Raw genomic sequence first — 16,985 nt, 5'->3', positions numbered from 1 at the left:
AGCATGCACAAACGCAATGATCCTTGTATTGGCAGGAAAAATGAATATTCTAGGTGTAGATTTATTAGTTTTAGGGATGTGTTGACAGAGAATGATTGTGTGTGTGTGTGTGTGTGTGTGTGTGTGTGTGTGTGTGTGTGTGTGTGTGTGTGTGTGTGTGTGTGTGTGTGTGTGTGTGTGTGTGTGTGTGTGTGCACGCCAAAATGAAAACCACTGAACCCTTTGAAATGTTCTGGATTTTTTCATATATTAATGATAAAACATTGTATTATTATCTTGTACTTCGTAGAAAACACTGGTCAAAGTGGCAGCAAACAGTTTCATATGTAAGGGATAATGGCACTGCATTCCAGTTGCAGAATGTAGGCTACATCAAAGGTGGAATCATAAAACACGGAACGAGATGTTTTGGTTATGACACAAACTGGAGTGGTCCTTACGCCTCCAAATGTGCTGGGAAGTCCCTTACTGTGCTGATATCACCGTGTGCACACTTCTTATGTGAATTGTTTGTAAAACTTTCAGCCATTGAGTATTTTGTTAACATACAGGACAAACTGTCATTACTAGGCTAGTTCTGAATGGATGTTCTAAACCTGATTGTTCAAATCCTTGATTGTGATTGGCTAAAAGCCGTTGTAAAATCCAGCATTACCTTACATCCATATTACTAAGCAGCGAATGGCAAGGCATTCATATAGCGCATTTCATACCCAGTGTTCCATCTGGCTGTTGCGTTGCTTCAAGGGTTGCGTGGAAATGATTTATTTAGGAACTATAATTTTTAGTGGCGGAAGAATGACGGTTTATCATTAAACTATTGTTTCTTAAATTGAATTGTCTTTATTTATGAAACCATATCAAATATGTGTAGTAACAGTTTTAGAAAAGCAATAAGCCCCGCGAAAATCAGCGCAAAGCACGGCCTCTTGGGGCTTATTGCTTAAGTTGCTAGGGCCATGGCCAGTCGTTAATTCCATTAACTAATATAGATAATTAAAAACTGTGGCAATTGTGGTATAAGCAAGATAATGGACCTCCCTACATTCGCAGAAAATGATGCACTCTGAGGTGTAACGGCCACTCCACTGCGTGTCATGACCGCATCACCACTTCCAACATGCTTGCTTAGGACTATTTGAATACATTCAAATCAGCTAACTTGCAAATAAGCTTACTTACTTACAGGCTTACCTGTTCACCAACATGCAGTGGTGTTGAAACAGTATCTAGAAAATCTAATGACTTTATTCTCAAATATAGGCTACACATCATTTACTGACCAAATTATCCAGGATCAGGACAGTATGTCATTACAGAACTATGAATTTGCCAGGTGGGTTTTCAGGAAGCAAATGACTCGAAGGCAGAGGTAATTTTGCATTTGAAATGACAGAATCAAAGTCTGGCCTTAATCAATAGTGTAGTGGCAGGACCTGAAGCAGGGGGATCATGCAAGAAAGAGCACTAACATCACTGAATTAAAATTATTCTGTATGGAAGGTATGGTTAGGACAATATTCCTCCAAACTCTTGTGTAAGACTGATTAACCACTATTAACAAATGTTTGTTTGGGGTTGTTTCTGTTAAATGGGCTTACACCAATAATTACATGTCATTTAATGATAAAACATTTGGTCAATAAATTAAGTAAATATTCCATAGAAGCGCACATTTATGCAGATCTCCAGAAATCTCCAAAGGGCTTACAAACCCTGTAGTACCACTGTATGTCAGCACAACAGGCAGAATAAAAACAGTTCCAATCATCTTTAATACATTAATATTCTATTAATCTAAGGTCATCATTTTGTGAATTTTCATCTTGGATTATGTTTTAAAGTTTAATCAATTTTTCCACAGAATGTCAAGACGATCTAAAGGCTCTATTAATGAACTCCATCCTTTCAGCCAGTTATCCTTCAATTCCTCTATCCTGTAATTGGTTTCATAATGAGTGAAGACGCAGATCATCACAGGAAAGGGAGCAGAGGTTCCAAACCCAAAACTACGCCCTCAAAATCCAGCACCCAGCCGCAAAACAGAAAGCCACAAAGGAAACAGCACAGAGATAGAGGCCTCCCAGCTGGAAGGAGCCGCAGCAGTGACTCTGAACACCTGGGGAGAAGCAGGGGAAGACATAGGGAGAATGGAAAAGAGAGGAGAGAGCGTGGGAGAAGTGAGGAAGCCCGTAGGCGACACAGAGAAAGTGTTCACAACAATGGCAATCAGAATCAGTCCCCTAATGATGATTTGGGAGACATAGAGTGCCCTGTGTGTTTCTGTGCCTATGACAATGTCTTCAAAACTCCCAAGCTGCTATCCTGTGGCCATACATTCTGCCTGGAGTGTCTTGCTCGAATCAATGTTACGTCTTCAGAACTGAAACAGCTCTCTTGCCCTGTATGCCGTGAGGTCACACAGCTGCCACACGGCCGTGATCTTCCGCTGCTGGGCAACGACAAGGATGTGTTCCTGAAGCTTCCGCCGGAGATGCAGAGAGCTCTGTCGGTGCGCTTCAAACGCAGTAAGGGAAAGCTGGAGCTGAAAAGCAAATCAACACAACAAAATTCAGCCAAAACTGGCATGACTTTGCCCCCAGTGAAGAAGCAAGAGAGAGCCAGTAACAGGCACTCTCTGGGCTTGGTGGAGGCAGGTGTCCCAGATCCCATCACCAGTGTCGACGTGGGCCGGCCCCCTAACAGAATGCATAGTCACATGCAACGCGCCTTTCGTTCCAATCAGTGCTACTATGCAGCTGTGGCAGCCATCATTGCTGTTACTGTGGCACTGATGCTAGTGGGCGTGCTCATCTTTGTAGTGATCCCTCGAGTGACCCATACCCACGGAGGGGGGAGGCCTCCCCCTGCAAACAATACACATCCCTTCCCTGGCAACCCAGGTCCAGGCTGAACCCCCTGGGGATCAGTGGTTTTGATGAAGACTACAGTAACTGACAGACAACAATACTATATGTTTAACTTTGGTCAGAATACTTCCTTAAAGCTGTCAGTCTGAACATTGCCAAAATAAATGTATAAAGTATGAGAGCGGTTATACATTGTCCTTATTATTCTAGTTTCCTTATTCTTAAAATCCAGCAAAGCTTGTGAAGCAAAAACATATCTGCACAGGCCACCACAGAGATATTATTCTTATAAGATAACTACATTTATTTAATGCAGAGTTATAATCCTTGACATTGTTTTGTATTGGTGGAAGTGCAATGAACAATAAAATCAAAAGATGTACAGGTTATTTTAAAGAATACTGTACTACATATAAGCTGTATTTGCCATAATTTATCCTATGGAACAGTAATTACCAATCGTTGTGTTCTCCAAGTAAATAGTGCCAATTAAAATGTCACATTTTCTGTTCTGAAACACCAATATGTGGTTATTTTGGATTGAAAGTTTGGTAAGATTACAATATATGCTCTGATATTTCCATCTGCAGTTTTCATTAGGCTTCATATATTTGACATCATCTTGAATGGTAACTGTACATATACTCCCAAAAGAAAATATTTTCATTGAGTAAAATCTCAAATCTAAACAAAATCTCTAAAGGAATACAGATGTTATGTGAAGTTGCATTACATTAAAATGTATTATATCTTATATTGAACTGTAAGTCTAAAATAAGATTTCAAAAGAATAAAAACATTACTCTTTAATCTGCTTAACAGTTATTTTATTAATTTGTTGAGATCAAAACATGAAATATCCAAGCTTCTTTTTTGTGAGCATAAACGTATTTGAAAGGAAAGACATCTTTATGACGAAAGTTCAAGCAACCCATGTGCTTATTTGTTAACAGCTGTATTGTCCACCTTTGTAGTCAATAGTGGAAATTTGACTTCAGCTTGAACGATTGGCAGGAATAAAGTTCAATTAAAAAAAATCTATATTGGGATATTTTGTTTACATTGAGTAAAGTAGCTAGTGACACACCATCACAATATGCCCCTATATTACAGACCTTGTATTCCATACCTCAATGCATTGTACAGTTATTTATCGCTTGACATATTACTAGAAGACATGAAGCTTGTAGCATTGTACAGTTATTTTTCCCTTGGCATATCAGTGGAAGGCATGAAGCTTGTAGCATTGTACAGTTATTTATCCCTTGGCATATCAGAGGAAGACATGAAGCTTGTAGCATTGTACAGTTATTTATCCCTTGGCATATCAGTGGAAGACATGAAGCTTGTAGCATTGTACAGTTATTTATCACTTGGTATATCACTAGAAGACATGAAGCTTGTAGCTTTCAACATTAGGCTCCAGCTGGCTGACTGACAGAATGAGGATGTCATGAAGGTGAGAGTCAGACAGTGAGTTTCTCATCTTACATTTGCTCAGATGAATCAGACTAAAAGTCTGCTCACAAAGGCAGGAGCGAGAGCACTACCTTGTGGATCTTAACATACCTTTCTGTTGGATCACACCTAGTGAAGTCCAGTAAGGGAAGAGCCCTGAACTTGTTTTGGAGTTGTGTGTAAGACTGTGTAAGATTGGTGGATGTAGCATTGTGTTTCATGACATGGATAACTTTTTTATATTCTTAATTACTTCACATTCTTGTGGGCCTACCTAAGTATTCTATGTGAAAAAAGGACTCTACAAAATATTTCAGTTTGTAAATATTTTACTGTGATTACTTTATTTTCAGTATATTTGGAACTGGACTTAAAAAAAGGCAAAATGATGGCAAAAAAAACAATTTAAAAAAAAATTCCAAGTAGGCTAGGCCTACTTAACCTCTTCAGTGTGTTGGTGAGTCATGCCACATGAAAAATGCAAAATGGATTCCCTCCATCCAAACTTATTTAAAAACACATTTCAGATTAGCAACTATGAAAAATAGAAAATGGTAGGCCTAGAAACAAAAAAATTGTGTTTAAAAAAAATTCATTTTCATTAACTCGGTCCTTTCTTTTAAATAGATTGGTTATTCTTTTCTGCATTCTTTTATCCTTTCGTACCACGATGCTTTTCTTCACAGCTCTCACTTCCTGAATCAGCTTCTGAAAACATTTCATATTGGCTGTCTAGTTGATATACTGTAAATATTTTAGCACGTGATAATGTAAATATTACAGGGAGAGAGAGGGCTCATATGAATACTTTTAGGGTGTCAGGAAAACGCGTGCTTACTTCGAAAAGCATGCTCATATTTAAATCACAAGCTTACGCTCCTGTAGCTCACTAAGGGGGACATCAGTCTATGCTCAGCTGTGCCCCCGTACAAACAGCGTGAACAGCCTATTTGAAGAAGTGTAATTCATTGTTTGTCCGAGTGGAACGAAGACATGTCTCAGTATGCCAAAAATGCAGTTTTAGAAAAGTTGATTTAACATTTCCCTGACACAATTTTAAAGACGAGAGTCGAGACAACTTAATTCACTAGAACTAACTGCGGAGCAAGCGCGGGCAGCAGATGGAAACGGAACGCAAGCTCCAGAGATCCTATCATTATTTTAAGCAAGCCATGCTGTTATCTTCATCGGAGCTGGTAAAAAATTACATGTAGTGGGTAGATACGTTTTCTTCTTGAACAGCGAAAGTTGCTAAAAAAAATAAATAAATAATAATATTACAACAAAAATCCTATATTTATCTTAACGGTGCGCCGCAGCCCCCCGGAATTTCTTAACGGTGCGCCGCACCCCCTGGCACCGGCTTACTTTCACCCCTGCATCTAGCAGAGCCTTGAGCTAACTGTGAGACAGTGGGCCTCATTTATAAAACGTACTTACGCACAGAACTGATCTTAGACTGTGCGTGCGATCAAATCCACGTTTAAGTACAGATTTATAAAAACCATCTTAGACGTAGAAAAGGACGTATCTCTACGTCTGGTTTCAGTTTGTGTAAGTACATTACCTTGTGGCAATACTGGAGTACTGCAGGAATTCAGGACTCTCCGAGCGCCGACAGCCGACACGCAGTTTCATCATCATCATCATCATCGCCAGCACCACCGTCACCATTTGGGCTAATGGTGAAAGGCCAAATTAATGTTTCGCTCAATAAAATCAAATAAACTATTAGAATAATTCACACATGAATGAGATTCATATCTAATAGGTATTCCGTTTTAATTTCACAAGTGTAAAACATTTCGCTCAAACTTATAGCCTATAAAAAGACTAATAGTGGCTTAGTTTTCAGTAGGAGATATGGCTGCATTGGCGTTGTTAGAGGATATTGCCAACTGCGCAATAAGGAGAGAGAGGGTTTTTTTTGTGATTGCGCAGACTTTTTGACACAGGATGATGTATGTCTGATAAGCAGGTACCGCTTGCCGAGAGCGTTGTGCCCAAATGGCATCTCGTCTAGAGAGGCGCACCAGAGGCAACCAGGCCATACACGTTCAGGTATTGTCCGTTCTTGGATTCCTGGCTACAGGAACGTTCCAATGAGAAATTGGGGACCAGTCGAGCAATCCCCGTCATCATTAAGCAGAATTTTGCCCGATGTTTTTCGCAGTATACTATCCCATATGCCCGCAATTTATTAGATTTCCATACAGTGCCCAGCAAAATGTGAAAGAGGATTTCCTGCGTAAAACAGGGTTCCCAATGTATTCTCATCCAGATTTCGCACACTCAGAAAGCCTAGGAAGCCCACTTCAATACAGCACAGGTCGGTAGTGGAGCGCACCAAAGCCTTGGTGCTGCTGACGCAGATGCGGCTTCTGGTGCTGCTCGTGCCGCAGGTGATGGTGCTTCGGAGACGTGTCTACTACATGTCAAATACTTTGCTTTTGCCATTACGCCACCAGACAGGCTTTCTAACGATGTTTTGGCCCGCATCTGCTCTTCCATCAGCAGAACGTCGATGTCAGGCTCACTTTAATTCTTCTGTTTACATGTTTCTTTCTTGCTTGCCACTGTCACAGAGAGTTTGTGCATTGAGGATGCGCTCTGTTTGTGCATTGATAATATGCTGATTAGATTAAATAGGGGCGTTTTGAGGGCGGAGATTCAGTTGCGGACAATTTCACGACCATTTGTGATTTTTGATTTTGTGATGTGATAACCGAATGATTGGCGTACACGTGTTTTTTGTGTGTACGTCTGTTTTCTGTGGATCTCACTTCGGCCATTTCAGGAAATGTCCTAGACAAAATGTAGGATGGTTTCTACGCAACTTTTTATAAATGAGGCCCAGTGCCTTAGAGTACAGTCTGTTGATGACAATACAGACATTCACATTCGAGCCACATCACATTCGAGTGATTTGGCACCCAGCTGTTCTTGATGTAAAATATAACTTTTCCCCCACATTTGCGGATGTTCTCCGATACCAGTGTAGCGAGGCCAGATTTCTTCTCTACTATTCCCAGGGCTCCATCTGTTGCAATGCGGGCCAGATTCTCCCACTTTAAATTGTTCTTTTAAGGTGTGCTGAGCAGCGTTGCACAGAAGTTTTTTTGGTTGTTGACAGTGCATCTGCTCTTGACGACAGTGCAATCAGGTGATGGGTCTGTGCCAATGTCTAAACAGTGTCACCACCAGAAGTTCTTACACTTGCACTATCTATCAATATTCCAGATGGCTTTTGGCTTTTCATTAACGCCTCACACCTTCTCCAAGTGTGAGGATGTGGCTGTGGAGCCAACACACAGGGAGCTTTTTTTGGTGGAGATGTGGCTTCTTGGAGCTGGCTCCCCAGCCAAGGCAATGTGTCAAGCACAGCGCGTGACCCTCCATACAGTATATTGTGCTTAGGGTTTGTGAACTGGGAGAAGTGTATGGAAGTCCCCTCCCAGATGGCCGCCTTCTTCAGGCTGACTGGATGCAGCATGGGGTCATGAGGTCATGGGGTCATGCACGCTGGGGGTCCAGGGACAAAGTGAAGTGCTGTGACAAATGTAGAAGTGCCAATGCCATGTGTCTTTACTTAGCCCAGATGAACATGAACCCATATGTGCCACAGGTAACCGAAGGAACTGATCACCACCGCACATAAATATAAAATAAATTACCTTCAGTAAAAAGAATAGTCCAATTATAAATATATATATTTTTCAAAAATATTGTATCATATAAATATGATACATATCTAGTTGCGACTGTTGAACTTGTTTTCTATTGTTACAATAGTTGAAATCATCTTGTGGTCATTTCAGGAAGTTCCTACACCCATCTCGCCCCATCTTTGCGGCTAAGGGAAAGTCCAGACCATGACGAGTGAGTAATCATGGTTATCAGCTCAGTAACTCTTTCTGCCCACGAAGAATTTCCTCACGGACCCCAGAATCTCGCGTGGCTTACATACACCTGTCACCTGTTTCTCTTCAACCTGGTAAAGAATTGGACAACATTCAGTTATGTATGTAGAGCAGCACTCACTTTCTAATTATGCTCCCATAATATGGCCCAGATGCGACTGCAGGTAATACATCTCACAACATGTAACCAAAAGTAAGTTTACAGGGTATCATATGATCCTGATCTCTGGTCAGTTTTAACTGACAAAATCCTGGGGATATCTGGGGTAAGTGAGCATTTAGGCTAGTCTGAAAGACTGGTAATTGATTGAACAGCTGTCTAGTTTGAGTAAAATGTGTGAAACAAGTTTCAGCTAATATCATGACTCACATGACACATTCCAATTTGTTTTGCTGTATTCAAGTTTGTTATACAAGCTCTGCCCTTAAATCCATGTAAGCTAACCCCACCTGACCACTTGAATGCTCTGTGTTTAACCCTACTGGATAAAAGGATGCCTAAATATCACAAATAGTCCATAACACCTGTCTAAACTAGTTTGGCGGGACCGCCACGTACATTGCTTCATGTGTTTGGGACATGTTCATGCTCACCAGGCCTGCCCACACTACATGCACAAGATCATTGGCATGGTTTTATGATTAGGAAAGATGGCCTGTCTACTGAGCTGCTCAAAACTGTATGTACACAAGAGTGAGGGTACATCTGAACTTAAGTGGTGACTGTGGGTTTGGGGGAAGGCAATATCTGCAGGATCAAAGTGACTGCTTGTGTGTGTATGTGTGTGCGTCTGTGACGGCTAGTGGTGTGACTGCTCAGAGCAAAACAGGCTCTGGCTCTGACCCTGGCCAGGTTTGTCACTTAACCACATTCTTGGAATTCCCCCCAGATTAACAACTACTTATTGCCCTGCCAGGCTTCCTCAGTCCCTCAGCCTGGATTCAGAGCCGTCCTAAAGTCCTGTTTAAAATAAAGTGTAACGGCTGCTTTGCTGTGTTTAAAGTTCTTAAAGTTTAAAATCATATGTTTAACTAAATATACCCTTATTAAAAACATTGCATCACATCACTGAAATTTGACTATTGAGCATTACAGAAAGGTTCAACAGAACTCTTGGAGGCATGATAAGAGCTCTTCCTCCAAAGTGCAAGTCCAGGTGGCCACAGATGCTCCAAATGCTGACCTTCTGCTATAACTGCACGGTGCATGAGACAACAGGCTTCGCACCATTTTACTTGATGTTTGGGCGGATCCCTTGCTTGCCTGTAGATATCATGTTCCACCATGTTCTGGAGGATGCCAACGTTGTCAGCCACCATGAGTTTGTGCACCACCTGAAGAGGGACCTATCTGAAGCAGCGCGGATTGCCCAAATGAATGCGACCGGTGAACAAGCCCGTCATGCCAGAATCTACAACAGAAAGGTCAGAGGAATGCCATTGGCTGTGGGCGATCGTGTGTTGCTGGCCAATCGTGGTGAGAGAGGAAAGAGAAAAGTCGCGGACAGGTGGGACTCAACTCCTTTCGATGTGGTGTCTGTGAGATCTGCAGTCAATGTGTACCGAATCAAAGATGCTGCCACAGGGAAGGAAAAAGTTGTACACAGACACGTGCTGCTCCCTGTAGACTTCCTGACATTCCCCGGAGAAGATGGTAACCTGGCATCTCTTGAAAAGTCACAGTCTAACAATTCGTGTGTCAGTGCTCAGAGCTCTGTTGGAGTGGCTGACATGGAGGACTCTCAGACGCACACCATGAACTGGCTCATTCAGTCGCCGAACCGAGCAGAAGCGGAGAGTGAGAGAGTTCCTGAGGAAGTGGTCTCTGAGAAGGCCTTACCTGTAGATGCCTCCAGAGTTGACCAGTCAGATGAACCACAGGACAGTGTTCTTAATGACTCTGTAACGGTGCACATCACTCACGCTCACACTGACAAGTCACCAGACCCAGTACATGACATAGCACACTTACCTGTTGATGGATCTGTAGCCCTTAGTGACACTCCACATCTAGTTGAGGTTAGGCCAGAACGAGTCGTCTGTGCGCATCCTCCTAACACACAAGCCGTTGTCACAAGATGTGGAAGAAGTGTCAGGAATCCTAATAGGCTTATTTGTGAGATGTCGGGCCAAAGGGTGTTGGAGGATACTGAACCTATCATAGGGTCTGCATTTAGTTTCATAGCAGTGTCAATGGGAGTTTAGTACATCCAATTAGACTTTTAGTCATTTTTTTTTTCTCTCTTTGCCGGCCTGATCTTTGATCTACACTGTGAGATGTAGATGGCATCTCTGTTTCTCTGTGATAAGTATGGGTTTAGGTACCACCCTGTATTTACTAGGGATGGGAATCTTCACCATCAAGGCGATACGATACACATCTCGATACACTACCAACGATTCGATACATTCACGATTCATGGAATTACCAGTGATAAGATACGATACGATTCTCCTACCTCCTGCGATCCGGTGCGATACAGTACGATCTAATTTTAAAACAATGCGATCCAGTGCGATACGATATGATAAGATACAATACGATGCGATGCAATGCAATGCAGAAGAAAAGTACACCATGGAATACATAGTTCAAGTTATGGCACTTGAAGCATTAAAGCTGGCTTTGCCTTTTATTTTGAAACAAAGGAAGTACAACTTAGAGAGTAATTCATTGTAGGTCTCTGGAACTTTAGGATACAAGTGTAACCTTTAACAAAAATTCAGATTTCTCTTTAGTGCATGTTGTAGAACAATTTAAGCCCGACACAAAGGCATGTTTTCCAGTTAAGCCTTTAAAAGTGCTTTACGTTTATACATGAGGTAAACCAAATAAAATGGGCTAATACAAAAAGGTGCAGGCCAGGAGATTCCATCCACTATAAAAACTAATAGGAAAGCATTAACAGGAACATATTGCATTTTCCCCAAAATATACAATGCACACCATTGATGAGTACACCCCATTTGAAAAGTAACATTTTGAACAACATTTTAATAAGCACAAGTTATTTCCAAAATGTGCATAGGTAAATGTTATGCCCAAAATGTGCATACAATATATGATGAGCAAAGTAAGGTTAATAATGTAACTTAGGTGACATTTTTTCCATTTACTCAGTGCACATTTTGGAAATAACACGTGTACTGATTGAAATATAGTTCATAATGTTACTTTTCAAAAGGGGTATACTCATTATCTCCATGCACTGTAATATGATTCATCTTAATGAACAAATGTCCATAACAAGGGAGTAACAGTTCCCCATCTGGAAATTAAGACAAGTGAATCCAAACACTTAACCCAGATGGGTCTTTTTCAAGTTCTTTTTAAGAAAGATCTCGTTTGTAGAAGCCAAAATCTTTCCATACCGTACGTAGACTTAAAGCCCACAACCGAATGTATTACCTCCGTTTCGTTTTCCTCCATGCTAACGCGCTATCTGACTAGCTGGCCGCCTCTTTTCGAAAGCACGTTTGTTTGGACCCGCCTATTCGCGCGAGCCTTGAGCCGAGACTAGAGGGGTAGGGATAGAAACACAACTGAAACTCAGAGACACGTTTCTAAAAAGTTATAATAATAGATAATAATCGGTTTGTATCGATGCAGATCATTTTGATACGATGCATCTTGAGTTTATGTGCGGTATTTACCGATGCAGACGTTTGCAAATCGATGCAACTGCATCTTACATGTCGTATCGATTTTCCGATGCGCATCGGTGAATCTTCCCATGCCTAGTATTTACGCACTTCTTATAGAAGAATTTATGATATTGAGATTTTGGTACATCAGTGCTCGAGATACACTTCTTTTTTTTTTCTCTCTCTTCTCTTTTTTTTATTGCTCTACTTTCTGTCTGTCAGATGTTCATGCACGTTGCCCCATTTTAGCATAATTTAAGGGGGGTGTATGTAACAGAGTAAAAAGAGTTGCTAATTAAATTATATTAAAAGTGGCGCAACTACGCCATCTAGCGGCAGATGGATATGATGTGACAGTGGATTTGTGTTGCATTTACCCAGAACAAGATTAACAGAGTATGGGTAAGTCACGCAATTTGGGAGGTCGGGATAAACTATGTTTTCTTGTGATTTTATGTACATATATGTTGTATTCTGTCATGCAATGCATTTATAATGATTTCAGTTAACTATTTTGAGTTTAGTTGATGACATGACCGTGTAAAGTTATGTTTTAGAGACTGCACGTTTTCATGTGAACTAGCCTGCTAACGGTCACTTGCTTTGCATGTGATTCAGTTGTCCCGAGATCTCTGCCGATTTACCAACCAATCCTACTGTCATATTGCATTCCAGTCCAGCAATAAAGAAACATAATCCAAGAGGTTGTCTGTGGTGATCCATTGAGGCAACCGTAGAATGGAGTGACCCGTCACACAGGCAAGACCAGATTACTGTACCAATAGGGTTACTGTTACAGGGGTAAGGGATGTAGGAACAGAGAAACATTTCAGTGGTGGCAATAATGTACAGACGTGGACAAAATTGTTGGTACCCTTCCGTTAAAGAAAGAAAAACCCACAATGGTCACTGAAATAACTTGAAACTGACAAAGGTAATAATAAATAAAAATTTACTGAAAATGTTTTTTTTACTGCATGTTTCAGCTCCATCCACAGATGTTCAATAGGATTTTGATCAGGGCTCATAGAAGCCACTTCAGAATAGTCCAATAGTATGCTCTTAGACATTTATGGGTGTGTTAGTGTCATTATCCTGTTGGAGGACCCATGACCTGCGACTGAGACCAAGATTTCTGACACTGGGCAGCACATTTCGCACCAAAATGCCTTGATAGTCTTTTCTTTATATGCTTCATTTTTGCGTCTCTAAACATAGAGCTGATGTGACTTGCCAAAAAACTCCAGATTTGTCTCATCTGTCCAAAGGACATTCTCCCAGAGGCCCTGTAGCTTGTCAATATGCATTTTGGCAAATTTCAGTCTCGCTTTTTTATTATTTGCTTTCAACAGTGAAGTCCTCCTCGTTCAACTTTGGCTCAAACAGCGACAGATGGTGCGATCTGACACTGATGTACCTTGACCTTGGAGTTTACCTCTTATCTCTTTAGAAAGTAGTTCTGGGCTCTTTGGTTTCGATTCGTATTATCAGTCTTTTCAATTTGTCATTAATTTTCCTCTTGCAGCCACGTCCAGGGAGATTGGCTACAAAATAACTAAACCTGTAATTATTTCTTGTGAATGAATATCATTCACGTCTTACTAAATATAAACACTCGAAAGTGAACGAGGTTAATAAGTCCTTTCTGTTTCCTCTTCTGAGCATATGCAGTTTACATGAAAAAATATCCAAAGCCCCGTATCCGAAGACCCAGTCAAAATGAACGAAACAGGTTTTCTCTAGCTTCCCATGCTGAGCCTATGCAGATCACGTGAAAAATGATCCAAATACTTGTATCCGGCAGATGACCTAATCGTTCACCTCCCGACTGTCTTTGGATCAACGTTTCGTTCATCTGCCGGATATCGGTCTTTCGTTCAATGATTCGTTCTTTTGCCGGATATCGGTCTTTCGTTCAATGTTTCGTTCTTTTGCCAAACGTGTCTTTGGGTCAATGATTCGTTCTTTCGCCAACCGTGTCTTTCGAGCTATGATTCGTTCATCTGCCGGATATGGGTCTTTCGTTCAATGATTCGTTCTTTTGCCGGATATGGGTATTTCGTTCAATGATTCGTTCTTTTGACAACCGTGTCTTTGGATCTATGATTCGTTCATCTGCCGGATATGGGTATTTGGATCCTTTTCCACGTGACCTGCATAGGCTCAGTACAGTCAGCTAGAGGAAACAGAAATGATTCGTTCTTTTTCCGACTGGGTCTCTCGGATACGGGTCTTTGGATCATTTTTCACGTGACCTGCATTCAACAAATCATTTCTGTTTCCTTGGCTTAGCCAATGCAACAGTCCCGATGCGCGGCCATGAACGAGAAAAAGAACAAATCTTTTTTTGAGAGGACTCGTTACTCTCGAGTCGTTGTAAGGATTCGTTCAAAATGAACGAATCGTTCACGAACGACACATCACTACAGGTTAATGCTGTTGGTTTTGCGCTGACTGAATAAACCGTTGTTACTTCACACCTTGCCAGTTTACTTGACTTTGTGAGAAATTTCATCATCAGTAGTAAAGAACTTAAAGTTTTAATCAGATCAAAAGTCTATTTTTACTACTTCCAAACTATAAATCTGACACAACAGGGGCCCATTTGAAATACATCTTAATTATTAAATGATAAATACTGTATAATGGGCTGAAATGGAAGTCACCCAATGCATTCACTATAATCGTGTCAAATTAGGATTCACTAGCATTAACTGATTATAAACAACAACATTCTATAGGGACTGATATTATTGTTTCGAAATACTAGAGAGATATATTAATGCAAAGAAATGAGAGATGTCGAAAGTTATTTCTTGTATTTCAAATCCGCTCGTTCACACTTAGCTAGCTAGCTTAGTGTTAACATAGCCCACTGCAATATTCCCTTTCATTTACCTTAAGTAAACCTAAATTTGAGCAGGTAACAATCGTTAACAACTACAGCCATATTCTGTAACTACCTGTACTTACAATTTCACTCCCTGCATCATTTACTTTGAGCTCAACTCCATGGCTATAATCCTGGCTGTCGTTGAAGAGACGTTACTAGGCAAAACAAATACATTGTAACGCTGGTTGCACAGGTTATGCAGACGCAGACCGCTACGATTGACTGACACACAAAGACACATTGTTCAAATCATACGCTGGACGCTTTATTAGTATTTCTGCATGGGTTTAGTTAATGATCAGGCTATAATAAGATCACATTGGCTGTGTAATCGCTGATAACCGGGACAATTTCAAAGTGGTTGGTGTAAACCGGGACATTCAAGCGTCCCGGGACTCGGGACACGCAACTCAAAATCGGGACGTCCCGATAAAACCGGGACTTCTGGTCATCCTATTATCAGAGCTAAACTCTCCTGACTAAGCTAGAGTGCTAATAGTTAGCGAGCTGCTAGCGAACTTTACTAAAGGCTTTAGCTACACCTAGCTAGCCCACATTGGCACTCTATGATGACATACATGTGTTTTGCCTCCAGATGCCATTTATTGGTGTCGTTCACCCATCCTGCAACTGCATATTGGTATACATCTGTACTCTTGAAAGCCTTCAGGCTATCTCCGGTGTATGGGGAGGGATTGTGTACAAGTTAATGTATATGTCGGGAAAAGACAGTTGTGGCAGACGATTTGCAGACTTTAGGGGCAAAATAAAGTTGACGGTAGTAAATATGGATTGCAGCCAATAATCAATGTTTTTTCTAAATATCGCCGCCTTTCTGCCTCATTCAGATGTGCTATGTTCTTAGTCATGATGACTGTTTTCTAGCTAACTATGAAAGCTAACTAACTAAACACTAGAATTACAAAATACTACTTTTAAAAAGTCTAAATTTGAAGAGCCTATCAATAGAAAACAATACAGTTAATATATAACCGTTCTTATTATTATTATTATTATTATATGATTACTATATATTATTATATATGACTTACTAGCTACTATTGGGTACAAAAACCGTATAATACAATGGGAATACTGGTTGAGTCGGACACAAAGATGGCTGCAGGCTTCACGGAAGTGACGTCTTTGGGACCCATGAATAGGCACACTGTTTAACCATGCTGCTCAGACCTCAAAGGTGTCGGACCTTCTTCTCCTAGTAGCGGTTGCTAAGGTATGATTGGACGAGGGCCGTTCTAGGGAGGAGTTTTGCAATTGTTGACCGATTCCACTACTTCCCGAACCATTGTCACCACTGTCTCCCTACTAGTGGTAGGAGGAGTAGTAGCTACTAGAATTTAATTTCAGTTCAACTGGATTTATTGATATAGGGCCCTATTTAGACGATCAGAAACGCAAGTAGGACGCGCCAAACGCAGGTAGCTGTGTGGGCGGCTCTATGGCGCATTTGCTATTATAACGGCGGAAAAAACAGACTTGCGCAAATGTTAAATGGGTTGGTCCAAAGGAGGTTACTCAGCCATAGGTGTGGTTTGGGCGTAATATGCAATAAACCAATCCGAGCGTCATCTCACATTCCCTTTAAGAGCGAGGAGCGCATGGCTCATTTCAGAATTGCGGGTACATTTCACATGGAGGAAGAAAATTAAAATTGGGATTGTTTTTTTTTCATCAAACTTTTGTATTTCATAGAACACACTTTAAATTTAACATTTCTAGTATTTGCTGAGCTTAAACCTGTAACATTTAAAAACATTTTATCTGAAAAACAATGTAGTTGCAGAAAATCTGTCAACTCTGTTGCAGACAAATTGGGTAAAATACATAAAGTCAACAAACGTCAAACAATTTAAAAGCCTGTTTTCCCTCAAGGAAATTGTGTCTCTAAATCCATTAAGTAAATCTTTGGTGCGATAAGATAAATACTTTCTGTTTTGGAGTAAAAATATCACCACATTTAACTGAAACGTTGCCACAGCGTTGTGCAATTTCTGTAAACATACCTGTAAAAATGAATGAAATACTTTGAAATTTAATTGAGGAAGAATATTACTTAGAACACAGCTTATAGTAGATTTGTTAACAATAAAACATATTTGATTATTATTTTTTAAGCAAAACCTTAAAACAAACAGAGTTGAAAGTGATGTTAACAGAGTTGATATGAATAACAGAGTT

At 40.6% G+C, this 16,985-nt stretch overlaps 1 protein-coding gene across 1 annotated transcript; it reads left to right on the top strand.

The window, feature by feature from the left end:
- Positions 1 to 1,954: 1,954 nt before the first annotated feature.
- Positions 1,955 to 2,914, top strand: rnf183 (ring finger protein 183; the record flags this gene model as incomplete). The annotated part of the gene is made up of 1 exon (XM_080851568.1): positions 1,955 to 2,914. The coding sequence occupies one exon, from the start codon at positions 1,955 to 1,957 to the stop codon at positions 2,912 to 2,914; it is 960 nt and encodes a 319-aa protein (XP_080707694.1).
- Positions 2,915 to 16,985: the final 14,071 nt, after the last annotated feature.

Source organism: Sprattus sprattus, assembly GCF_963457725.1.
Source record: "Sprattus sprattus genome assembly, chromosome: 14".
Taxonomy (NCBI): domain Eukaryota; kingdom Metazoa; phylum Chordata; class Actinopteri; order Clupeiformes; family Clupeidae; genus Sprattus; species Sprattus sprattus.
This window is presented reverse-complemented; position numbering and strand designations above follow the sequence as displayed.